This window comes from Cebus imitator, unplaced genomic scaffold (assembly GCF_001604975.1).
Source record: "Cebus imitator isolate Cc_AM_T3 unplaced genomic scaffold, Cebus_imitator-1.0 Scaffold25, whole genome shotgun sequence".
Taxonomy (NCBI): domain Eukaryota; kingdom Metazoa; phylum Chordata; class Mammalia; order Primates; family Cebidae; genus Cebus; species Cebus imitator.
The window spans coordinates 4,310,162-4,337,706 of NW_016107340.1; the positions used below are offsets into that span (position 1 = coordinate 4,310,162).

Consider the following 27,545-nt stretch of genomic DNA (forward strand, 5'->3'; position numbering starts at 1 on the left):
ATAGTAGAGTTCACATCTTTTTTATTTCCATTATTAAGAAATTTTCATTTTTGTTTAAGACATTTCTAAAGCAACAGTATTCTTGATTATAAATATATCTGCTTAAACTACATTTTCTTTTGACTTATGACTTTTAACTTGTAGCAATGGGAGGTTTAAAATGCTTCTGTCTGTAGTTAGATGACTTTGTTACTCTTCTTTTGCTTCAGAGTCTCCGCAAATCTAAAATTTGATGTGACTTAGTATGAGAACATTATATAATTTGTTAGGGTGTCATTTTAAGAGAGTTTAACTTAAATATTATATAAATTGGTAGGGTATCATTTTTAGGGAGTTTAAATCTAAATTATATATAAAAGTAAACAAAATATGATTCTAAAAACAAAAGTAAAGCTTGATATCCACAAAATAATTTTAGGAATATAAATATTGCTTTCATTTATGTCTTTTTTTTGAGATGGAGTCTTGCTGTGTCACCCAGGCTAGAGTGCAGTGGTGCAATCTAGGCTCACTGAAACCCCCACCTCCCAGGTTCAAGCAGTTCTCTGCCTCAGCCTCCCAAGTAACTGTGATTATAGGCACCTGCCACCATGCCCTAAAAAATACAATAATTTTTGTAGTTTTAGTAGAGACGAGATTTCATCATGTTGGCCAGGCTGGCCTCGAACTCCTGACCTTGTGATCATCCTGCTGTGCTTCTCAAAGTGCTGGCGTGAACCACTGCACCCGGCCCCCAGGAATATAAATGTTAAGATCAGACTTTTTTATATGCAAGAACTTTGTAGTTGTGAGTTCCTTTTTCGCTTCTCTTTGTCTCTTTAACATGTTAGCTCTTCATGAATCATTTCTACCAGACTGGGGTAGTGAGGGAGATAGAGGTTAAAAAAAAAGTAGATGCACTTTTCTGTCAGTTATCTCCTTATTTTAAAGAATGGATTTTTTTTTTTTTTTTTGTCGTTGTTGTTGCTGTTTTAAGAGCACTAACTACTGAGTCAGAAGACATGGCCGTGAGTTTAAAACTTATAATAATGCCAGCCTTGTAACTTGGGTGTTTGAGTCTTTCCCACTGATTTTTGTCTTTTGAATATGGTGAGAGGAAGGAGAGAAGTAAGTGTTGATGAATTAGAGAATTTGAAATGGAAACAAATCCAATCCCTATTACTTGGGGAAAGTTTACAGTCAAAACAGAAAGTTTAGAGACAGCTAAACCAACCCTTCAGGTGAGGTGTCTGGTAAACGACAGATTCATTAAGTGGAAAAAAACAGAGCAAGAATTGGATTTTAAGAAGGATCAGAAAAGTTTATCCTAAGAGAGGGCAGAGAGGGAAAAAGCAGTCCAGGACAGCCAGCTTGGAGGGACTATGGCTTTTATGATCAGACTTTGGCTGTTTTTTTTGCATGTATTTTATACTGTATTTTCTTAAAGAACGAAGTATGTCAGTAGTGTGCTGGAGTTGGCTCAAACTGGCTCATGCAATTTTTAGAAATCTTGCAAGCTGATTATTTAAAATAAGTTATATAAACTTAAACTGAATTATATTAAAAACAAAGGCAATAAATACTCAAAGCTCATCACTGCCAATTATTCTAATACATCTTGTTATTACCTATGTTCTTGAGATTATTTACATCTATTGTATCTGTATGTTGGTAATTCTATATAAAATTGTATTGTTGTACATCACAAGTCCTAATTTGTAGCATTTTCTGACTTGCATGGTATAAATACTCCCACCGTGGCTGATTTGAAACTACCAATGTGACATCACTGAATGCAGACTTGGGAAGAGGTGCACAGGAAATTGTATATTTGAAAATGATTATGTAATTCAATAAAGAAATCATATCATTGTTTAGCATATGCCTTAGTTATTTAATTTTTATCTTACTCATTAGTATATATAAATGTTAACCAACATTTATATTGTCAGTTTAACTACAGGTTGGACATGGTTGTAAGATTTTTGTAAAGATCAACCAAAGCATTCTGTGAGAATCAGGTAGCTATAGGGAATTTACAATACAGAATATCTATGTTAATATTATTTGTAAATTATTTGCTACACATCCTTTATATCAGTAAAGGTTGTATAAGCTTATATATATATACACACACTTATATACATACACATTTTCCCACAATGAGAGTTGCAGTTGTTAAACATTTGTCAACAGACCATTAGGATGTTAATCTCAGTTCAACTGCCTGTCAAAGCAGAAGAAAACATCTTCCCTGTCTATCTAGAAAGAGGATGAGATTAGGCAATATATATGAAAGTTTGTTATACACTGCCAAGTACTATACAAATAACAAGTAAGGTAATGATTAGGGAAAGCACCTTTCCTCTTCTGGTCCAGGCTTTCTTCAAGGTTTTAAAATGACAATATCTTGACTTTCTAAAACAAAAAAGTTTCACTGGAGAAGAAAGTTGCTTATAGTAAAATTGTATCAATTTTCTCTATCTCTGATATTTTTCTTGCTTATTTTAATGGTCTTTTATCCTAAACTATAAAATAGGTCATTCAGAATGGTTATTTCTATTTGCATCTGAATTGAAACCATTGTGTTTTTTCAATTTACACAGCTGAGAACAGGAAGCTTTGAGTACAATTAGAAAAGAAAGAAAGAAACAACGACAACCCTATAATATCATGGGGAAATGAGGTAAGCAGAATAATTACTAAAATTGAAATTTGGCTAAAATGACAAGTTCAAAAACCCAACTATTTCCATATGTGCTCTTGGATCTTAAATAATTAAAAATGGCCATGACTCATTTCATCAATGTAGGAATTGAGTCAGAGAAACCAATATCATTTGTTCATGGATGCTTATGATTATTACCACTTAATGACTTGGCAGACTGCAGGAAAATTGGATCAAGTCAACTCTGCTTAATTTTCATCATTTGCTCAAATTAAAGTACAAAATGATGTTTCATCCTATTCATAGAGCTGAATGTCACTCCAATAAACATAAGAGAAGGACTCTAATTACAACTGGAACACTTTTTTCCTCATTATGTTATAACTTTGATTTATAAAATGCAGACTTGTGTTATTCAATCTAAGAAGTTCATTAGAATCATTAATTTAAAAAACACTAAATGCTAGTACCTACCTGCTGGAATCTTCATTTGGTTATTTTGAATTTGGACTTGGTATTAGTATTTTCTTTTTAAGTTTTAATGTCTGGCTGGGTGTATGATATTTTCCTATAGTAAGTACTTCTCCAGAGATCAGGCTTATTAAAGGCTAGTCGGAGTTATTTATACCTGTAATGTGAATATCTTGTCAAAGATTCAGATTACAATAATTTCTTCTTCATACTTTTGTAAAAAATGCTACAATTCTCATATAAAAGTTAAACTTACCTAATAGAAAATGAATTAATACTGTTATAAATTAATATTTTTCACATAAAGAAGGTCAGTTATCATCTTTCTTTCCCCCAAAATGTTAAAAAAATTGTCAGTCATCACTTAGTGTAGTAAATATCACCTTTATCCTTAGTCTAGGCTGGTAATCTTTCTAATCACTCTGTATTCTACTTTGAACCTAAAATTCCAGATGAAACTCTAAGTTCAATATGGAACTTAAGTCTTCATATTGGAATCAGAATTCCCTCAGTGTTTTCAGGGCTGTTAGCAACTTTCCTCTGCTGTAGAGATCGATGGTCCATTTAGTCACCTAAAACTCTTAGAAGTATTTGAAGGCATAGCCTAAGGTATCTTTGGCGCACTATTATTAGGAAGTCTTTGATATCCTTTGAGTTTCTTTACGAAAGAGCAAGGAAACAAGTCTATTACAAACATCTAAATCACCCCCACATTCCAGTTTGAAATACACAATTGCTTTCACTGAAATTTATTCATTCAGTCCACAGCATATTATAGAGCTCCTGCTCTATGAAATACATGCATATCTGAAGGTTCTGTCACTAGTACTTCTGTACTATTCTCATATACATGTGTTAATAATTGTATGTATTTAAAATTATTTACAAATTATCACAATACTGAATCCTCATAGTAGTTCTGTAAGCTTACTAAGGGTCAGAGATTATATTATTTGCCTTAAGTAATATTTCATATAATATATAGTGGTTGTGTCAGTGGACAACCTAGAAGAGGATCTTAGTGTCCTTTTCATTATTCTTCACTGGCGTTCTCAAAACCACTTCAATAAACATGCTCTCCAATGAAAACCAGGGAGCTTCATAGGCAAACCACTTTAAGTTAATTTCTCTAGACATCCCTTTCACAAGATTGTCATTCTGATGCTCTCTCTATATAGAAATCCTGGAGCCTCCCCTGGTAGCACTGTATTATGTTCTACTGAATTACATGACATCATCTCTGAGTAATTTCTGGTTCATTTTTATTGTAATGAATCAAAAGTTGTAAAACCACCTTCCTAAGATTACAGAATTAAGTTATATGCAGTTGATAAGAGATAGATAATGTTGAAATAGTTGAAAGAAATTTAAATCTCAGGCCTACCTGTTTCCAAAGCCAGTGCTCTAGCTGCAAAATTTCATGAGACTAGACACTACATCATAATTAGTGATTAAAACAAAGAATATTAAATATCATTTTATCAGAGTAATATTTGTTCCAAAATGAATGGACACACGCTAGACTTTTACACTCAAATATTACAGAATTTTTTGTTGTTTCACAGAATGACAAATGTATTTGAGTCCTGGTTTTACCACTTAGCATTGTATGATTCATGAGAGAAAGAAGCTGGTTCAAGTTTTATCTTTATCCAAAAGGTAAACTTCAAAAAACTATGAGCTTTTTTTTTCTGGGAAATGTTTCTCTTTTAATTCCTATGACTGCTTAAAATTGTTGAGTCTTATAAACTGCTAATAATTGTTACTAAGTGGTATTAATTTGCTTTTTGTGTTGATACTTTTCTAGTTTTACAGATAGTGCCACTGAGCTAAATAAAGATTTCTAAATCACAGCTTAAGGTGTAGAAAAGGTGACTCTTGAGTAGAGATTATTTGTGAAGGTAGAGAGAGTCTGTGTTTGCCCAATGGCAAGGCAATGTTTTCCAGTGATTCTGCTGGGGTCTATTAAACTATAAAGCAAATCAGATGGTATAGTTTTGCTTTTCTTTGCTGACAGTTTCATCTCACAGAGTACAGGAAGCAAGAGGGAACAGTTTTTTAGAATATAATTCTTATCAGTATGGGATAAATGATTAGTGAAAGTAAAAGATGTTGGACACCTAAGGAGAAAAACAACTATGCATTCCTAGAGCATGTGATATCCAGAAGAAAAATGCTAAACATAGTAGGCTAGATACATTTAAACTTTTAGAAGGCAAATTTGGAGGGAGAAACAGAAAAAAAAAATCCCACATATGAGTGTAAAGAATGCAATTTTGGCTGTATAATCATAAGTGATCCAGTTAAGGGATAAAGGAAATTTTTATCTTTAAAATTAGTGCAGGTCAGGTCAGGCCTAAGGGAGACCTATACAACAAATTATTCATTGCAAAAGATGGGAAGGTTGATATTAGGAAGTCTAAATGAATATAATAATCTGTGGCTTGCAAAAATACTGAAGTAACATTGTAGGTCTTTGGAAATTTATGTTTAGATCCAAAGGTCAAAAAAAGGAATAGGCCCACTGTTTATCGCTAATGCTATCAAGTTAAGGGATGGCACAGAAGAAGCTGATACCCTCAGCTCCTAATTTGTTTCTGTATCCCTTCTAAATGAATCTTAAAGCACTAAGAAAATATTTGTAAATATTAAGAAAGACAAATTTAAAATAAAAATGAGAGATCCTTGCTACTGTAGAAGTGCACATTTCTGTCTGAAAAGTATTATATGCAAAGTTATTGTGAAAAATCACTGTATGAATATGGTTGTTGCTGATATCCTTGAAACAAATGGGAACATTAAAACTGTGCAAATATTTTCAGTTTTTTAAATGGGAAGCAGGCCAGGCACCATGGCTCACACCTGTAATCTCAACACTTAGGAGGCTGAGGCAGGGGATCTTTTGAGCTCAGGAGTTGGGGACTATGATGAGCTATGATCACACCACCGTACTCCAGCCTAGATGGCAGACTGAGACCCTGTCTCTAATAAAAAAAAATAAATAAATAAAAATAAAATAGGAAGCAGTGAATTCAACAAATTAGACAAGTGATATTTACATCAATTCCTGGAAAGTTTCTAAGATTCATGAAAGTTTCTAAGATCCATCTTTCTAAGATGAAAAGACAGAGTTTGAGAGCCAAGGAAAAAAAAAGCTGTAAGACCCGGACACGGTATGAATTATCTACAACTAAGTGTTTGTAGATCAATTCCTTTCTTCCTCAGTGTTGCTGTACATACTACTATGTAGACCTTCTGTGGTCTGTAAGTACATTGTACACTTTTGTTCTCACTGAAGTACAGCTAATTGTTTGAAAATCTTCTTCACATATGTGCCTGTGAGGAACTTGAAAGCAGGAGCCTTATATCTTGATATCCACAGTGCGTCTATGAAAAATACTTAATAAACTAACGGCAGATGAAAGGAATGCATTTGAAAATTTTATATTAGTGTTCTATTAAAGTGTCTTCTAATTTCCTAATAATATCCTTGTGAACAAAAGGGAGGAAAAACATATTGACTGCAAGAGCAACTAAGGAAATTAATAACTATTGAAACCCAGAATATTAACAGTGTTTTTAAATAAATCAAAATGAATGAGAGGATTTGTTTCTAGTAGTGTATGGCAGGCTTCTGTCTTTGGCCCGGTCTTGATCCACAGTGAACAATTTGGATAGAAACATGAAGGATAACTCATTAAGTTCATGGTGACATAAACTTTGGAATGACAATATAGACGCTAGATCTTAGGATCAGCATCTGAAAGCATTTTTTACAGCATTAGAAAAGATTATTGAAATTTAGGAAGAGTAGTCCAAAGGAAGTAGGTTAAAATTTAACAGAGAGAAGACATAATTGGGTCCAAACAACAGATGACAAACGTACAACATGGAATGCTTTATGGCTAGGCAGTAGCATGGGCAAAAAGAGCTGGAGGGTGTTAGTGCTTCTTACGCTACACTTCTGTCATTAGGTTTGCAAAACTCATTCATGTTTTGTTAGCTTTAGTTTGTTTTGTTCTTTTTTAGTTAGAGATAGAACCAGATTTCAAGGGTCTTGAAAGCTTATATAGCTTTGTTCTTTAAAAAAAGTACATAAATCTTCTTTGTGTTAATTTTGTTAATTTTATGAAAACATATTCCTACATGGACACATTGATAGGGATCCTCCCAGCCTTGGAAGAGATTAGCACAAGCAAGAGGCCAAAAATTTAAGCTTCAGTGGCTTCATGGAAAATACAATTCTGTATGTAGTATTCTATTGTAAAAATAGTTCAACAATATATTCTCATGTGGATGAACTTTTGGTGTATTCCTAAATGCTAGTACTATGAAAAAAAGAGCTCCCAAAATGTAAATATGTTCTAGGTGGCACTATCCAATAGAACTGCAAGATGGTCATGTTCCATATGGATACTATTCAGTATAGTAGTCACCAGCCACATCTGGTTACTGAGTACTTGAGCTGTGATAGTGCACCTGAGGAACCAAGTTTTAAATTTAAAAAATGTTTAATTTATTTAGATGTAAACAACCACATGTGACTAGTGGTTAGTGTATTGGACAGTATAATTCTAGGATGTGTAACCAAGAGTGTCATTGCTGAAGCATAAAGCATTAATATATTTAACTTTTGAAAATACTGTTAACCTGTTTTACAAAGTGATTTTAACAATTTATTCTGCCAACAGTTTATATTTGTTTATGTTTTTCTGTATTCCCATTAACTCTTGAAATTTTCAGACTACTCAATCTGAGCTAATTGTGTGAGTGTGCAGAGGTCACTCATTTATTTTAATTGAGATATCTTGATTATTAATGATATGGTATACCTTTACACAGGGCCATAATTATGTGGATTTCCCTTTACACAAAGTACCAATTTAAATCTTTTGCTCACATACTATTGGGTTGGCTGTCGTTTCTTGTTGGGTTATTGGTGTTCTTTATAAGTTATGTATTCTAAATATAAGTTCTGTGTTATATGTTTTTCAAATATGTACACACAGGGTTTTAGAGAATAATACCCAAATCTCACTCAAGACAAATTAAATCAGAATTTCTGTGTGTGAGCTTGTGAGATATTTAAAGATCCCCCAGGTGATATTATTCTGCCTCTGTGAAAGGAATAGACTTAAACTCTGTAGGAAAGGATTACTAACTGTCAAAATTAGCTCTCTGAAGCAGTATATGGTAGTGAACATATGGACTGTTTCTGGAATCAGATAACCTAAGTTTGTTCATGGGCTTGGACAGACTTTAGACTTAACTTCTCTGTGCTTCAGTTTTTTCATCTGTAAAATTGAGTAACAGTACCAACCACATAGAGTTTTTGTGAATACTAAGTGAGCAATTTTATGTAAAGTTCTTAGAACCTTATGTGAAACATAGCAAGTGTTCAGTAAATAGTAGCTATCATCATGATCAGCAGCAGCAGCAGCAGCAGCAGTAACAGCATGAGAAATTTAAATTAGCTGCCTCACAAAGTAGTGGGAGGTGGTATCTTTCTTAATGAGAAAACATCCGAAAGCTTTCCACTAACGTCAAGAAGAAGGCAACAATACTTAACCACCTCCTCCACTATTCAACAATGTTTTAAGAGTGTTAGCCAATGTAATCAGACAAGGGAAATTAAACATAGGCATAAGAATTGATAAAGAAGTAGTAAAGCAATCTCTATTTGCAGATGATATGATACTACACCTAGAAATTTTTGATAATGATAAAATAAATTTAAACAATGAAATAATTCAGTAATGTGGCAGATATAAAATTAATGGGCATAAATCAATACCTTAAATATAAAAAAAAATAGCCAGTAATAGGGCATAATGGTTGAGAAAAACCTCATTTATACTGAAGACAAAAAGATTGAATACGGCTGGGCATGGTGGCTCACGCCTGTAATTGCAGCACTTTGGGAGGCTGAAGGGGGCAGATCATGAGTCATGAGGTCAGGAAAGCAAGACCATTCTAGCTAACATGGTGAAACCCCATCTCTACTAAAAATAAAAAATTAGCCAGGCATGGTGGCACACACCTGTAGTCCCAGCTACTCAGGAGGTGGAGGCAGGAGAGTCGCTTGAACCCAGGAGGTGAAGGTTGCAGTGGGCTGCACTCCAGCCTAGGTGACAGCACTAGACTCCGTCTCAAAAAAAAAAAAAAAAAATTGCATATATAGAAATAAACTTTAAAAAATACATAAAACTTACAGGAAGAAAACATTTTTTTACAAAAAAGATATGAGAATAGTCTAGAGCAAATGGAAAGACATCCCCTGTTCTTTGATAGGACAACTTGACATTATAAAGATGTTAGTTCTCTCTAATTTATACATCGAACACAATCCTGATGAAGTTATTTTATGGAGTTAGACAAATTGAAATTAAATTTGAAGTGAAACAACAAACAGGCAAGAAGAGAAAAATACCAGAAATTATAGATGAATCATCCCTATCAGACATTAAAAGTCACTGTAATAGCCTCTAGTTAAAACAGTGAAGTGCCAGTTCAGGAACAAATGGATAGTGGAATAGAAAGCCCAGAGGCCGGGGGTGGTGGCTCATGCCTGTAATCCCCATACTTTGGGTGGATCACCTGAGGTCAGGAGTTTGAGATCAGCCTGACCAACATGATAAAACCCCATCTCTACTAAAAATACAAAAATTAGTCCAGCATTGTGGCACATGCCTGTAATCCCAACTATTTGAGAGGCTGAGGCAGGAGAATTGCTTGAATCTGGGAGGCGGAGATTGCAGTGAGCTAAGACTGCACCATTGCATTCCAGCTTGGGCATAACAGCCAAACTCTGTTCAAAAAAAAAAAAAGAAAGAAAGAAATATAAATGTATAAGATAAAGATTATAACTCACTGTGGGTAATGATCTACCTTTAAATAAATAATATTTTTTAATAATGATAAGCAACCATTTGGAAAAAGTATATAATTATACTCATATCTTTCACCTAACACAAAACTAAATTCTAAATGCTCTTGGGATCAAAATAGAAATAATTAAGTCATACAAGTACTTTGAAGAAAGCATGGGTGAGTTCCATTTTAAACTGGATTTCTGGCTGGGTGCGGTGGCTCACACCTGTAATCCTAGCAATATGTGAGGCCAAGGTGGGTGGATTGCCTGAGCTCAGGTGTTCGAGACCCAGCCTGGGCAACATGGTGAAACCCCATCTTTACTAAAATACAAAAATTAGCCAGGTGTGGCGGCGTGCACCTGTAGTCTCAGCTCCTTGGAGCTGAGGCAGGAGAATCGCTTGAACCCAGGAGGTGGAGGTTGCAGTGAGCCAAGATCACGCTACGGCACTCCAGCCTTGGCAACAGAATGAGACTCTGTCTCCAAAAATAAAAAATAAAATAAAATAAAATAAACTGGATTTCTAACTATTATTTAAAAAATCCAAATGCAATTAATAAAAAGATTGATAATTTTTATTATAAACAAATAAAAGATTGTGCATGGTAAAAATACCATAAAAATCAAAAGCCATCTGATAAATGATAAAAATATTTGTAACATAGTATATAATGAAGAACTAATATTTCTAATACGTAAACAACTCTTAAAAATTAGAAGATGAAGAAAACGAAATCCCTATAAAAATAGGAAAAATATAACAACAATTTATAAAAGAGAAAAAGAAGCCCCTTAAACATATAAAAACTATTCAAGCTCTAGGAACACTTTGAGAATGAGGCTGGAAATACAGACAAGAGCCTTATCCCAGGATCCTTATTCTATGGGCAATGCAGAACCACTGATGGATTTTAAGCAAGAGACTGAGACAACATTTAGTCACTGATTTAACTTGGAAANAAAAAAAAAAAAAAAAAAAAAAAAGAAAGAAAAGAAAAAACAAAACAAAAAAAATGGGTGAGAGAGATGCGTTATTCTGCACTTTCTGGTTTGTGTAATCAGCAAAATGGATTCATTTAATGCATGAAATGAAATGAAGAGATGGCCTGACTTAAGAAACAAAATGCCAGTGATCTGCAGGTTTATTTAATGACTGAAATGGGGAATCATGAAGAGGTACACATTAGATTAGGGAAAAAAATTCCGATTGGGACATCACAAGCTTTGAGATGCTCTTTTGCCTACTAGGTATGTCACTGTAAATAGGCTATTTTAACTTTCTAGTTTTCTCATTTACAAAATGGGATAATAAAGAGTTGATGTGAGGATTAAATAATTCAACACATTAAGAGTACTTGGAATAGTGCCTGACATCTAAAAAGACCAAGAATATTAACATGTATTGCTAGTATCATCAACAGCACTGTATTTAACATGTTAGCAGTTAACAAGTATTACCAGTATCATCAGTTAGTATTGCTAGTTATTATTAACAGTTAACATGTATTGCTAATACAATCAGTAGAACTGTATGGATACTAGTATTGCTAGTGTCAGCAGCAGCAGTATGTGGAGCTGCCTGTGGTAAACCCAAAAAACTCATTTAATTTTCAGGGGATTATTTTCAGTGCTTTTCTTCCATGGCCTCGGGGTTGATCTTTGAACTCTCTTTTCTTTTGGCTTCCTAGAAAGGAGACATATGCCCTGTTCTTCTTGTATCTTCTCATTCTTTTTGATATTGATTCTTCCTGTACCCATCTTTCATATGTTAGTGAGTCCAGCATTATGTTTCTGGAGATTGGACATTAAAAATTTTTGAATCCTTAAAATGGTATAAACATGTTATGGGTTCTCTATGACAAACCCACAGCCAACATAATACCGAATGGGGAAAAGTTGAAAGCATTCCCTCTGAGAACTGGAACAAGACAAGGATGCCCACTCTCACCGCTCCTCTTCAACACAGTACTGGAAGTCTTAGCCAGAGCAATCAGACAAGAGAAAGAAATAAAGGGCATTCAAATTGGTAAAGAGCAAGTCAAACTGTCATTAATTGCTGACAATATGATCATTTACTTTGAAAACCCTAAAGACTCCTCCAGAAAGCTCCTAGAACTGATAAAAGAATTCAGCAGTTTCTGGATACAAGATTAATGTACACAAATCAATAGCTCTGCTATACACCAATAACAGCCAAGCTGAGAATCAAATCAAGAACTCAACCCCTTTCACCTTAGCTGCAAAACCAATAAACTACCTAGAAGAGAAAGACCTCTACAAGGAAAACTACAACACATTGCTGAAAGAGATCATAGATGACACAAACAAATGGAAACACATCCTTTGCTCATGTATGGGTAGAATCTATATTGTGAAAACGACCGTACTGCCAAAATAAATCTACCAATTCAATGCAGTTCTCATTAAAATACCACCATCAGTCCTTCGCAGAACTAGAAAAAACAATCCTAAAATTAATGTGGAACCAAAAAAGAGCCCACATACCCAAAGCCAAGACTAAGCAAAAAGAACAAATCTGGAGGCATTACATCTCCCAACTTCAAACTATATTACAAGGCCATAGTCACCCAAATAACATGGTACTGGTATAAAAATAGGCACAGACCAACAGAACAGAATAGAGAACCCAGAAGTAAAACAAAATACTTACAGTCAACTGATCTTTAACAAAGCAAACAAAAACATAAAGTGGGGAAAGGACACCCTATTCAACAAATGATGCTGGGATAATTGGCAAGCCACATGTATTAGAAAGAAACTGGATCCTCATCTTTCACCTTATATAAAACTCAACTCAAGATGGATCAAGACTTTAATCTAGGACCTGAAGCCATAAAGATTCTATACAATAAAATTGGAAAAAGCCTTGTAGATGTTGACTTAGGCAAAGGCTTAATGACCAAGAACTCAAAAGCAAATGCAACAAAAATAAAAATAAATAGATGGGACTTAAGTAAACTAAAAAGTTTCTGCACAGTGAAAGAAATAATAAGCAGAGTTAACAGACAAGTCACAGAGTGAGAAAAAATGTTCACAATCTATACATCTGAAAGAGGACTAATATGTAGAATCTACAAAGAATTTAAACAAGTCATAAAGAAAAAAACAATCCTATCAAAAAGTGGGCTAAGGATATGAATAGACAATTCTCAAAAGAAGATATACACATGGCCAGAAGCACATAAAAAAATGCTTAACATCACTAATCATCAGGGAAATGCAAATCAAAACCACAATGCCATACCACCTCACTTTTGCAAAGAATGGCCATAATTATAAAATAAAAAAATAGTAGATGTTGTCAGGGATGTGGTAAAAAGGTAACACTTTTACACTGTTGGTTGTAATGTAAACTAGTACAATCACTATAGAAAACAGTGTAGAGATTCCTTGAAGAACTAAAAGTGACCTACTATTTGATCCAGCAATCCCACTAGTAGATATCTACCAAGAGAAACAGAAGTCATTATACGAAAAAGATACTTACACATGCATGTTTACTGCAGCAGAATTTGCAATTGCAAAAATATGGAACCAGCCCAAATGTCCATCAATCAGAGATGATAAAAAAATTGTGATATATCTATATCTATATCTATATCTATACACACACACACACACACACACACACACACACACACACCCCATAGAATACTACAAAATAAGGAACAAAATAATTGGCATTCACTGCAACCTGCGTGGAATTAGAGACTATTATTCTAAATGAAGCAACTCAGGAATGAAAAATCAAACATTGTATGTTCTCATTCATATGTGAGAGTTAATTTATAAGGACGCAAAGACATAAGAATGATACATTGGACTTTGGAGACTCAGGGGAAAGGGTGGGGGGTGGTTAGGGATTAAAAACTACACATTGGTTACAGTGTACACTACTGGGGTGATGGGTGCACCAAAATCTCAGAAATCATCACTAAAGAACTTATTCGTATAACCAAACAACACCTGTTTCCTAAAAACCTATTGCAATAAAAAGAAAAGAAAAATATGTGTTTATGTGCATCAGGAATCATGTATAAAATGTCTATCACAGCATTATTCGTAATATACAAAGACTGAAACAAAAAATGGTAGAAACAGAAAATTACCATCACATAATAATTGTTGCAGACAAGATTCATCACTGAATTCTAAAGTTAGTGGGTAAATTGTGATATGAAGTATAATATCTTCATAGTCTCAAAATGTCTCTCCACAAGACGCATAAAAATTACAAGGGGGAAAAATAGAAACTTTACATGGAGAAATCTGGCAGACACCAATTTTATGAAGTTATCAAAGTTCACTTCACTATCATAAGATGTATCAACATCATGTACCTTTTAATATGAAGCACTAGAAAAGACAAATATCACTTTTGTGATACTCATGCCTTTAAGTTTATCATTTGAAAACATAAGACAATTACTAATTGAGGGATATTCCAAAAACAAAACAAAATTGGCCAGTAGTCTTCAAAAGAGTCAACATCATGCAAGACAAAGAAAGACTAAGAAGCTGTTACAAATTGGTGGTAAGGAGAGGTAAAAACAAGTACAATGTATTGTCAGGGATTAGATGCAGAACCAGAAAGAGGACAATTGGTAAAACTGAAATAAAATTTAGAGATTAGTTATTGATTTCTTGATAATGGCATTGTACAGTATAACATGTTTACATTAGTGGAAACTGAATTAAAGATATATTGAAACTCTCTGTACTATGTTTTGCAACTGTTTTGTAGGTCGTATATTAGTTCACAATAAAAAGTTTAAAAAATATGTTAGTTCCTAGACACTTGAGTTCAAGTAGAGGGTAACCTAGAAGAGATTCAAGCCATAGCTGGGTCATTTCAGTACACATCTTTTAGATTTTCTTAAGCCAGGAGAGTTTTATGAGAACATTAACAGAATTCTTAGCTAACAGGTAAATTGTATGATTTCACACAAGCTTTGATCCAATGCTAATTCCCTTGAATTTGTAGAAAGTGAGCAGTTACAGCTATTTCACTCATTGCGGCAAATGATGCATGCTGTGAGGATCACAAAATGTACTATGAAATATCTGAAGTAGTTTAGGATAAAATTCCCTTAGGTTCAACTTCGAAGACTTTATATACTTGAGAACAAATTTATATTCATGAATGAGTTTTCAGCCACACTTTAAATAGCCGCTCTAAACTATTGACACAAAGGGCTGGAACAATTAAATTGATATTAAAGTTAGGCTGTTAAGTGGTGAAAAGCAGAACACGTGTAGTACATGCAATGGGACCATTTTTTTTTTTTTTTGTCAAAAGTAAAAATATATGTATGGAAAAGAGCCTGACATTTTATACAACAAAATATAAACAGTGGCTAAGTCTGGGTAGGTGGAAGTGAGTTTTTACTTTGCTTATCGGCAATATCTGGATTTTCTACAATAATTATATGTTAGTTAATAATCATAAAAACAATTAATACTTTTTAAAAAGCTAGGCAGTATAGCAAATTCTCAAGTTTTTGAACAGCGGGTGATAAACTAACCACTTCAAAATGGATGAAGTTAAAAATAAAGTACATTCCAGATAACCATTTTTTGTTAAGATGACCGGGTTAAGGCTATAAATAGAAGGTTTTAAGTGGATTTTTTCTACTATGGTCTTTTCAGTTAAAATGTCAGAAATTACACAGACAAGTTTAAGCATCTGCATTTTAAGCTAATAATATCACAGAAAACAGCAATATATGTGCCTAATTTTTGAATAGTTTATTTTTTTTAAGTGAAAAGAAAAGATGCACAGTTTTTAGGAAGAGAAAAGAGATATGCATATTGGTTATTTTCTTCTAGCCTTTTACTTTATGGGTCATATATTCAATGGAAAGAATTAATTTTGCCCTGCTCTTTAAACTCATGCCCATTCTCTAGCAATTAGAATCTAAAGCAGTGCTTTAAAATTGTAAATGTGCATATTAGCCAACTGAAGGATTTTGATTCTATAGGTCTAAGGTGGGACCTTAGTTTTGCACAGAAATCATTTGGACGCTTAGGAATGCAGAATCGTGGATCTTATCTCATAACTAATCAATCAAAATCTACATTTTAATAAGATACCCATTTGACTTTATGTACATTAAAATTTGAGAGCTGTTACCTAAAGAACTCAAAATAGTCTAGCTGGCTTTTGGTTTCTGTAGTTTCCTATGAGAATTACTTAAATAATAATATTTTTAAAATACTATAGAAACCAGTGCTGCCACTAAACTCTGTTAACAGCTGATACAACATAACTTTAGAAAACTATTTTTAGACAGTTAAAACATTTTCCTTAAAATGAAAATTAAATTTCCTTGATTCTCAGGCGACTTTAAAATTAGTTCTTGTTGGCTTTATTTGTCCCTTAAACTAAGTGGTTATGTAGCAAATTTAAACACAATTCCCTTCCACCCCCACCCCCTGCTTTGTCTCTCATTTGAGAAGGAATATTTCAGAATCTGTTTTTTTTGTTTTTGTTTTTGTTTTTTTTTGAGACAGAGTCTCACTCTGTCACCAGGCGCCAGGCTGGAGTGCAGTGGCACAATCTCGGCTCACTACAACCTCTGCCTCCTGGGTTCAGGCAATTCTCCTGCCTCAGCCTCCTGAATAACTGGGATTACAGGCTCACGCCACCACGCCTGGCTAATTTTTGTATTTTTAGTAGAGATGGGGTTTCACCGTGTTGGTCAGGATGGTCTCGATCTCTTGACCTCATGATCCACCCATCTTGGCCTCCCAAAGTGCTGGGATTACAGGCTTGAGCCACCGCGCCCGGCCCAGAATCTGTTTTTAAAACATCCTACTGGCAAAATGGAGGAACATACACCTTACAAATCCTATAATGATAGGATTGTAAATAGATTAAAAGTTACAGCATATCTATGTTTTTCATTCACAGAAATAAATGAGTCAGTTTCTGGAATTCTAAAACAAAACATTAAAAGGAAGGAAAATGTAATCCAGAGTAATTTTATGAACTTAGTATTAAAAGAGAAAATAGAGTGATCACCCACAAGCCAGTCAATTATTTTATAAGCCAAATTTTCTTTATTCGTAGATAACAAAATTTGGGGTTCTATAACATCATCATTTCATTTCAGAAAGAGTCATACCAGTGGCTATCACATTAAGACTTTCTAACAGAAAAACTCTGACATTTCTGACTATTCTTTCTGAACGTTTAAAATGGTAAACTGCTTAGATTTCTACTTACTAGGGGCTCAAAAAGAAGCAGTTGTGTGGCTAGGTTAAAATTGAATTTCAGTCTTATGAATACCTTCAATTCTTGTAAATTTTATTGGATCACATTTAAATCTACTGAAGCCATTCTGTTACTATAATTTCTACACCTTAACCTTGATGTGATGATATTCTCACTCCTACCAGGACTTCCAAGAAAATATACTGAGAATTTGTTAACATAAACTCTAATTTAAAAAAGCATAATGTACAAATAAAAGAGAGCTCACTAAATATATTCAAAATCAAATCTACTTTTTTAAAAAAATCCAAAGAACACATACTATCAAATGCAGTACTATTAGACACAAACTGATAAATTGAGCCTAAATGTTTGAAAGTACAACCATAAAACAATCAAAAGAAGTAGTGTTTTTATAGAGTAACTACAGTGTCAACCACACAGTTTAATGCGTCTCAATATAAGATACATATGTTAAAATTGCTTTGAGAGAAGAAAAGGCACTGGGAAGAAAAAGATAAAAATGAAAATACTTTCTAAGTCATCATCTACTTCCACATATCATTTGCTGCTGAGGAATAGGGCAAGAATTAAAAGCTGTCTTTGGTCTTAGGAAAAGTTCTCATAAGGTTTTCAGTCTTAAATGAGTTTTTGCTAACATTTTAAATTACAGTGTCAACATTTTAAATTTTGTGATTTAAAATGTTTCATAGAATTTTGTAAAACTTTTTTAACTTAAAAATTTGTATTTGTATTCAAGGCTAAACTTAAAGACCGCAGGTACTTTTATTAAGGGAATACTAAAACTGTCAGTCTGTGGTTTAAGGATTTCTTTCCATTGTTTTAAAGTTTATGATAATATTTTATTAAATTTAATTCATCTCTGGAAATATGAAGTTTTACCTTTCCAGAATATTCTATTATCCATCTTATCACTAATCATTATTTTTTGTAGCGACCATTTCAGAGAAGTTTCCTGAACAACTTGATAATCATAGTTGTTTAAATATCTATATTTAACAAGTCTGTATTTATAATTGAAAGATATCTGAATTAATCAAAGTTTTGTACTTTACATAAATCATTTTGATTTTTGATTTAAAGAATATTGTGGGTAAGTTGTGGTTCATCATTCTCCCAAGACAATGTACTTATGTGCAAGCAGTGTCTGATTCTTTCACATTTCTAGTTATAGTTATTTGACTCTACTTTCCAAACTATAGCCAAGATTTTTAAATGAGGGCATTAAGTTGTGGTATATTAGGTAATAAGTCCCACTGTTTTGATGAAATAAAGAAGAAAATTGACGTACTTAGTAATGTTAAATGAATAAAAGCAGGGCCCAGAAGACTATATACAGCATGATACCATCTTTAGAAGGCTCAAAATTAGCAAAACTAAACAATATAGTATGTTAGAAGTACATACATTTGTGATAAAAGAATACAATAAAAATATGAGTAAGATTCAGGATATTTGTAATCCATAAGGGGTAATCACGAGTATGATATAGTTGACTAGCACAGAAGGTAGTTACAAGTTACTGGGATGGCCACACACACACACACACACACACACGCTTCATCATGAATATCACTTAACAATTTGTAAGTGCAAGAAAACTAAGAGGTTTATCCAGGAAAAAAATGGAGATGAGATTGTCAGAATTCTCCTCTTAGCTAGGGAAACACATTTTTCTAAACATATGGACAATTGTGTTCTTTGGCCTCTGCTTATTACTGTATTATTTAATTTATGGGAAATATTTAGTGATATTTTCCTTTGATTCATAATCTCTCAACAATGTGCATAATTGTCTCTTCTTGTATTTCATACACCTTATTTTACTATTCAACTCATTTTTTAAACAATGATATCAGGATACTATTTGTTTTACTTAATGAGAATGAATAAAATCTCAAATTATTGCTTGTATTTATAGTTGGTGTTATGTGATCATACTTTTGATCAATGAATACATTATTCCTAGCAGTGTGTTTCTAAAATCATGCTTTTGATTCTAGAGATTAGGTGCATGTAGATTCTGATTTCCATTAACTCATGTAGAAAAAAGACTCCTTTTTCCTAGGAAATCAATAGTGTGGAAAGCAAGGGCAACTTAATTATCACATATGTGAGCTTGGGGAAAGAAAAATCTCATATCAATATCACACTTCCATTTCAATAAATAAGAAGGATCCCTCACCATTTTAGGAATACTGAAATCTAGGAAAAAATGAGAAATTCAAGTGCAAATTCTTTTAGCTTTATAAAATATTACAAAACCATTCTTCCATATTTAATGGTACATTCATAGGGACTTGCAAATGCTCACCAGAATGTATTCTGGAATAATTTTTTTCTGTTGGATACTGGAGGGATTAGTTCTAGTAAAACTGATAGACAAGCAGCCTAATATACTTTCAACAGGACAAGACTTCTCACTGCTAGTCATATAAATATTTGCATTTACTTAAAAAATAAAACTTCCCTTGGAGACTTATGAGATACCTTTGGAATGGAGAAGGGAAAAATAAAACCTACAAATTTAATTAATTTGAACCATGAGTTCTGAGGAATCTAGTCTGAATTTATGCAGTTCGCTTGAGGTTAAAAAAGAGTGCCCTACCCTTCTTAAGGAGGCTGTTTAACTCTTCCTATTATAAAATGTATAAATTTTAAAAGAAAATGTATATACCGGATTAAAATAATTAAAAAGTCCTTGAATAGACAATTAGTTGAGGCAAGTGAAGTTAATGTTTGACTTGATTGAATGAAATAAGCAACTGAAAGCATTTTTCATGACTATCTTGTTTAGTATCACTTTTAATTTAACAGGAAGAACAACCTTTACTGTACCTGACGAGGGGTTCTTTCGGATTTACTCCTACACCACTCCCAGTCTGAAAGATCTGGTTTCTGACTCTCTTCATGAGACAGTCTTCTTTCTGGCCCTTCAAAAAAGGTAGTTTCTTCATAGTTAATATCACCTCCTGTTTTGTCAGGAAACACACCCTTTTTGTTGTCGGAGTCCTGTTTAACTTCTGTAATATCAGTATTTGTGCATTTGTTGATGCCTCTTTGTGTGGAGCTGTCCAGAGAAGGCGTGGTGCTGATTTCTACTTTTATAGCATTGAAGATGTTATGGTCGTCTTTCTGAGGGTCTTTTGTATTTTCACACTCATAGTTCATCAGGTTGTGATAGAATATGGAATTTTCATCATCATCATAGTAATCTTCATGTGCTATTTTATAAATCCCATAACTTTTTTGGAATGATAGATTGAATTCAAAGCCTTTTCTCTTTACTGAGTAAAAATAAAAACAACAGTTATGGCTAGTAAGGTAGATAAAAACAACATTGGATATATATAGCAAATAAACATAGAAAGTACATTCAACCTGATTATTATAATTTTAAAACTATCTACACTTCTTGTCAATTATGCAAAGAAATTATGCCTCATAAAATTATCCTATCCCCCTGTGCCTAATTTTTCTCATTTACAGAATTGAGGGTCTTGAAATACATACAATCTTAAAAACTCTTTCAACTTCTAAAGAAGTCTTACATAACAAAAACTTAGCCATACATTAGAAAATTCTCAAATACATTGTTTTAGCTTTCCTTAGTCTGCCAATTATTTTGTAAATTTCCTTATATTTTAGGATAAGATATATTATTTATACATTTTATTTTGCTAGAAATTAATTATTAAGTAGCCTTAATATTATGTGAGTTACTTAGCTAAGAATACCACCAATAAATATAACTGCTTTAAATATTTTGGTATATAATTTTTTGGCATTTATATGTCTACAAATGCATACAATAAAAATTAGACCATGCTGCAAAACAGCTTTTACATTCTAAAAAATAACAATGTAAAATGATTTTTAAAATGGTAAAAAAAAATTAGATGGATTAATAATTTTTGTAAACAGACTTTACAATGTCTGTAAAGCTGATTATTACAAGAAGAGTTTAGCAGGAATGCATCAAACTTTTTATGATTTAAATCAGATGAAATATGATGATATACTACATATGGTACTATTAGTTGATGGAGTGAAGAAAAGGCTTAGAATAACAAGCAAGACAGAATGCAAATTCTTAGAATAGCAAGCTGAGAGAAAGTGATACCATTTTTATGTGTGAATGTCACTAAATGCTAGATAATTTTTATATATTAAGAATAAAGTTGTATCAAGGTGATAGACAAGATATAATTTAATGTTTTTGCTTTCATCTCTCAAAACATGGTTTGTTTCAAATGAATTTTCTACCTTGATAGCTCTGTGTTTTATGGGGAGACATTTAGCTGTCTCTGGTAGAATATATATATATATATATATATAAATATATATATATATATATGACTATAAACTTTCTACGGAAAAAATAAGTAAAATTTGATTCATTTTACAATACACCTTTGTGTCATTCATATGCTGATTCTATTACTGAAATGTTTCTCAGAATGTAAGGTTTATAAACCAATTCTGCTGACTGAAAAATAAAAATTATCAGTATCATTCATTGTTTACGCCAGAACACAAACAAGAAAAATTTTGATTCAAAGAAAATATAAAAGTAGCAACAGATGTTCATATTTTATATACTGTCTCACTTATATTTTTACTGACCTTTTCTAGTAACGTAGTCAAGTAAAGTTAAGTTATGCTATTTAACTTGTTTTAACAGTGTATAAGGTGAAGGAACTAAAATGATGTTTAAATTATTGATGGGTTTCTATCAAAAAAGATATAAAGTGATAAATTGTCAATTCAAGGTCATTAAGAAAGCAAATGCTATTGTAAAATCCCAATTTTGTGATATAAAATGATAAAATTGATATCTGTGACTATAATTTTATTAGTTGCATATTATAATTTCAAATATATAAAGCAAAAATGAGTAATGTTTTTGAAGGAGTATGCAGAATGTGTTAATGGAGACTTCACCTCCGCATCACAAGGGACAAGAGGCAGTCCGAGGTAGGCTATGAAAATAATAGAGGATTATCATAGAGACCATGAAGTGATAGAACATTCTGAGGCCGTTTTGCTCATCCATTATGTCATTTAAAACACCAACAACCTTACATATTAAAAAACTTATTGATTCTATTGTACACTGGAGAAAACAAGGGCTGACAGAGGAAACCTACTGAAGATTACTTACAGGTAAAATTATATGAATTTAAAGCTAACTGTTTTCAGAATTAGAGTTATTTGCCTGTATGTGAAATTGCTTTATTGCTAATCAGGCCCATGAAAGAAATATGTTAATGGCGGCAGAATTACACAATGTGCTGTTTTTAAGTCAGAGGAAATGCAGTAATTTATGAAGTATAATTAACAAAAGTGTTTCTTGTTAGTGACTTATCACTTATGGCAAATTCTGACCTATGTAACTAATGTACCTGAGACAATTTGAGATAATAGGTTATAACAATATCACAGAGTTGACAACGTTAAGATGAGAAGCTGGTTGTAAGGAGTGAATCCCTATAAAAATACATTAAAACAACATAGTTAAGCATCAAAACTATATTGAAGAAAATATGAGAATCAGAGTCAAAACTAATCATCTTTAAGTTTCTTGAGGGTAAACTAGGTCTTTTTTTTTTTTTTTAATGAAGCAAGGGCACAAAAAAAAGTGTCAGTTAGGTAACATTAATTATTAACAAAGGCAAATGGAAAAGTTCTTCCTCCATCTAAAGTAGGATTCTCGGCTCTACCCACTTGTTGTGAGGAGATTAGGGATTGTGTTGTCAATAATTCTAATTTTTCAGACAAACCAGATTCATAGATTTGATATAAAATATCCTGATCATAAGGTTTCGTTCCATAATTTAAATCAGTTAAAAGTAACTATAAAAATTGGTTAAAAAACAGATCTTAGAACCAAATTCACCTCATGGGTCATGGGTTGGGAATTTCTGTTTCTTATTGAGCATGCAGCACAGTGCTAGACACATAGTGACTTTTTTCCTAATAAATATTTATTTATTTATTGGGTGAATGAATGAATAAAGCAATCTGTAGGAATCATGCTTGGTGTTACATGAATGGCTTGTTAGGTTAGCCTTGACTCAGTGATGCTAGCTGAATAAAATATGATTTCAAAGAAATCTCTAAAATACTGATTTATTTCTAAGAGGAAGGCCTTGACAGTGTTATAGTTCCTGACTCTTACTTTTATGTCACTAAAAAAATCACAGTTGAGATGTTTTTAAAACTTTTTTTTGTATTTTATGTGTGTGCCCGTAAAAGTCAGAGATCTTTCACTGATTAATAACTTACAAGAAACTTAAAAACCATCAGAGTATTGTCCAGAATCTATTGAAATCTATACTAAACATCTGAAAAATAAATATATTTTTGTTCTAACAAACAAAATTGTCATTCTTCCAAAATCCTCATTAAAGGGTGAATTAGCTCTAGTCTTCTGCTTTTAATCACATCTTGCCAATTACAATTTTAGATGTAATTACATCAACTTATAAAAATGAAGAATTTTCAGAGTAACGTCACTTACCATATACTATGATTTTGTGAAAAAAAAAGACCTAAAATCTGTTTTTTTTAAATATAATGTGTTCGACATTTAACTGTTTAAAAACCATGTAAGGCAAGCAAAATGAGTCTGGAAGCCATATCCAACAAATATATCTACCGCCTGAGACCTCTGTGTTAAAATCATTTGGGAAAAAAATCACTTTTGAGACACTAATAGTACAAATTCTTGTTGGAAACAGAAGAGGATGATTATTTCTGCAAATTATTGTCTACTACTCATATTCATTTTCTGGTTGCATGGTTCCCATTTAGTGACATTGAGATGTATAATTATATTTACATCTTCAAAATTAACCTATGGTAAATGTAAGTTAGGAAAAAAAATATTTTCTTCCCCTCGCTTCTGAAGTTCACTGATAAAGGATGTAGAGAGGGAATCTTAGTTTGTTATGGACAAAAAGTTTAAACATAAAACTGGAACCGTCAAAGAATTAAGATACTCTAGCTGATCAACCACCTGGCCCATCTAAGCATGTGCTTCCTTTGGGGATTTAAAATTCTGTTGTGTTATACTAGCAGTAGGAAAATTGATGGTGTCTTCCCAGACAGTAGAAACACATCATTGTTATTATCAGAATTTTCCAGTATCACAGCCTGGATCATAAAAGGTAATGGAGCCATTGGAACTATAGCATCTTAAACTAAAGTTTCTCACAATGGTGTATTTGTGAAGCCATGCTTCTTTTTTTACAAGCCTTCATATTTCAAGTCCTTCTTGGAATTTTAAAGTAAACACAAATAAAAGCAATGGTAATTTTAGAAAAAAATATTTTTTGGTCTTGAAAGATACGATTTTCATTTCAAACCTATAATAAGTGTGTGACCGTTGATTCTGCTAGCCTGCTATAAGATTCTTCTGTCTATGCAGTACAGAAAGTAGAATATTTCACAGGTCATTTACAAGAATAAGTCTGTTGTTTGCTTTGTTTTCAGCTCTGAGATGGGTGGTCTCCACTTCTTAAAAATGACTGCCTTCAACCAATTCACTAAGACTTTTCATTTTCACTGGCACTAGACTCACCCCTCTCACAATTTTAGATGTTATAAGACAGAGCTGGTTTACTAGTTTAGTGGCAAAATGTTAAGATTTGTTAGAATGTTAGAGTTTTGAGGCTTGTGAATTGTTTCCTTTATGTTATGTGTTTTATAAGTGGCCCATAAAGGTTTATTATTAATTTTCTCAGGGACTGTTGCTCTGGATATTAACCTTTAGAGACACATCATTATTATAAGTTCTAAGGTTATTTTAAAGACAAATGCATCTGCCATCTACTACTTAATGACGTTCCTAACAATAAAAAATTTCCAGTGATTTGAAAAATATGTAGACATTCTAAATTTTAAATGCCGTCACTATGACATATGAAAAATGGACAGTTCATGGCTAATTATATAATATAACTTTGTTGTTGAATTGATTGCAGAGTATACTTTGATATTCTCTAGATTTTATAACCCTAAAATAGCCTGAGATGGACTGTTTTTATTTAACCTTCTCTGTTAAAGAATAATATACTTGTGGCCCGGTGCAATGGCTCATGCCTGTAATCCCAGCACTTTGGGAGGCCAAGGTGGGTGGATCACCTGAGGTCAGGAGTTTGAGAGCAGCCTGGCCAACAAGTGAAACCCTGTCTCTAAATAATAATAATAATAATAATAATATACTTGGATACTCTGAACAAAGGACAATTAATAGGACAGTTAATGCAGCATACACTAATGGATTCTCAGATTTATTAAGTAATAAAACATCCCATATTCTGTCTGGAATAATAACATGATATTCTTTTTCTTCCTGGTAGAGTCATAATATACAGCTCATTCTTCAACTTTTCCTGTCTTAGAATATGGAAACAATTGTACTGTAGAGAGGTTTGGAATTGACCATGCCTTCCACTCTCTTTCTAGGTGTACTCTTCAGAACACAGAATCTCTTTTAAGTAAATAACTTGGTTAGATTCATACATGAACACAACAGTAACAAGCTGTCACTTCTGTCTTTTTTTGAAGCTGAGGGATTTGTTTGTTTGGTCCATGTGTGGTGTGTGTGTGTGTGGTGGGAGTGTGTGTGTGTGACCTACGCTTATAATTTGTTTTGGAACTGTTTTCAAGCACTCTGATTCCTTACTCTGAAAACTTTCCAAAACCCTGGAAGAATACAAGCAGTAAAACAACAGAAATGCCTTTCTTTACTGTTCCATTGCATAATAATGGGTTATAATGTAATGAGTTGTCAGCTCCTTTCAGAGGGTTAGTAATCCTTTGTCAAATGCAGACTTTTTACAGCAATGCTACATCTCATTTTAGACTTGGGAGGGGAATTTATTTTCTATTCTGGGCTAACAACTATGTCACCATCCATATATCATCTAAGTGACTTCGTTGACATGGTGTGCTGAATGAATTCGTCTTTAACTTTTTTTACCTAAAGTAATTATTCAGTGCCACAAGCAATTCATAGGGTTTTTCAAAACCGGCATCATTTAAAATCTACCCCAAACGATGGTAGTGATTGTTTCATGTTATAATTTCTCCTCACTATTTACCATTTACATTTGTCCTTGGACTCTTCATCCTCTACTGAGGCAACTTTGTTAATAGACCTCTTTTCTGAATGTCACTGAATGCATATTGTTGCCAATCACGGCCATGTTGAGGACTTACTTTTTTTCCCATCGGATGCCACTGCATATGCGTTCTGTCTGCAGTTGATGATGCAGCCACAGGGCAAGTGGGTCCAGCGTTTGGACAAGACAAACACTGGGGTTACAGTGGTGGCCAGCAGGGTAAGTAGAAAGCTGAGTATCTCCAAGGGAAGGCTCTGAAACCCCGCGACGTTCTGGACAGCCATGTGCATCTGCCAGGGCAAGAGAACTTTAGACCTAACCCAAAATCACACTATATACTTGCCAAGCCTTTTCCCCACGCACGCTGCCTCAGTTCCCTTTCCAGCTCCCTCTCCTGATTGAGCGCCAGAGCTCTGCTCCCGAGCTGGCGCCCTGTCCTTGGTGGTTGGCTCCTGGGAACGGCGGGACGCACCCTGCTGCGCCAGACAGCACAGGATTGGGAGGGGTTTCTGCTTTTGAGTGCCGGGTCTGCGCCCGCTGCCTATTCAAGACTCCACCAGAAAGGCACAGTCTACAACGTGGAGGACGCTAGCTAGGAAATAGGAGTCCGTGAAACCTGCATCTGGTTCTCCAAATGGCCTTTGTCGCCTCCCTGGACCCACACCTCTGCCCACGCGCTTGTCACAGCGGGGCGCCACTTGCCACCTCTTATTTGGATTCGGCTTCCTCCTGGAGGGAGGAACAAAAGCCTGTTCTGTCTCCTCTCTTCGCCCTCCACAACTCATCTCTCCTCTGTCCCGCCCTGCTGAGGATGGGCGTCGTCCTCACTAGGCGGGAATGGAACGGCAAGAAAGGGATTTAATTCCCTCTCCTTTTGAGAATACTGCCAGATTTTGCTGTGTGAGTCAATATCCTTGGCCAACACCGATCTGGAAAACTAAGTCTCCTGAGACAGAAAGCGCTCCCCACGCCCCTGACTTTTGAAAGGAGAAGCATCTAGTAGTTAAGGCTTCACGGCCAACTAGCCCTACCCCGAACTGCCTTCCTCTAAGTGCGTCTCTAAAATCCAGCGAGATACACTTGGAAGCGGACTTCACTGTGCGTCTCTTGGTTACTCCCCAAACCAGCGACGCTGGTCCCAACGCTCATTTACACTGTCTGGCACAC

General features: G+C 33.8%; 1 protein-coding gene and 1 long non-coding RNA gene across 2 annotated transcripts in view; one reads left to right on the forward strand and one right to left on the reverse strand.

Moving 5' to 3' along the window:
- LOC108300212 overlaps nt 1-20,148 on the forward strand; it is a 93,795-nt gene extending 73,647 nt beyond the window's left edge. The window contains exons 2-3 of the long non-coding RNA XR_001823305.2: nt 2,586-2,665; nt 20,065-20,148. This is a non-coding gene — a long non-coding RNA (uncharacterized LOC108300212). The remainder of the gene's footprint in view (nt 1-2,585; nt 2,666-20,064) is intronic.
- The window catches only part of GPR149 (G protein-coupled receptor 149), a 91,672-nt gene that overhangs the window by 62,519 nt on the left and 1,608 nt on the right, over nt 1-27,545 (reverse strand). The window contains exons 2-3 of the mRNA XM_017522905.2: nt 26,476-26,668; nt 20,086-20,534 (exon numbers count right to left, since the gene is read on the reverse strand). Of these exons, the coding sequence (XP_017378394.1) occupies nt 20,086-20,534; nt 26,476-26,668 (642 nt within the window). The remainder of the gene's footprint in view (nt 1-20,085; nt 20,535-26,475; nt 26,669-27,545) is intronic.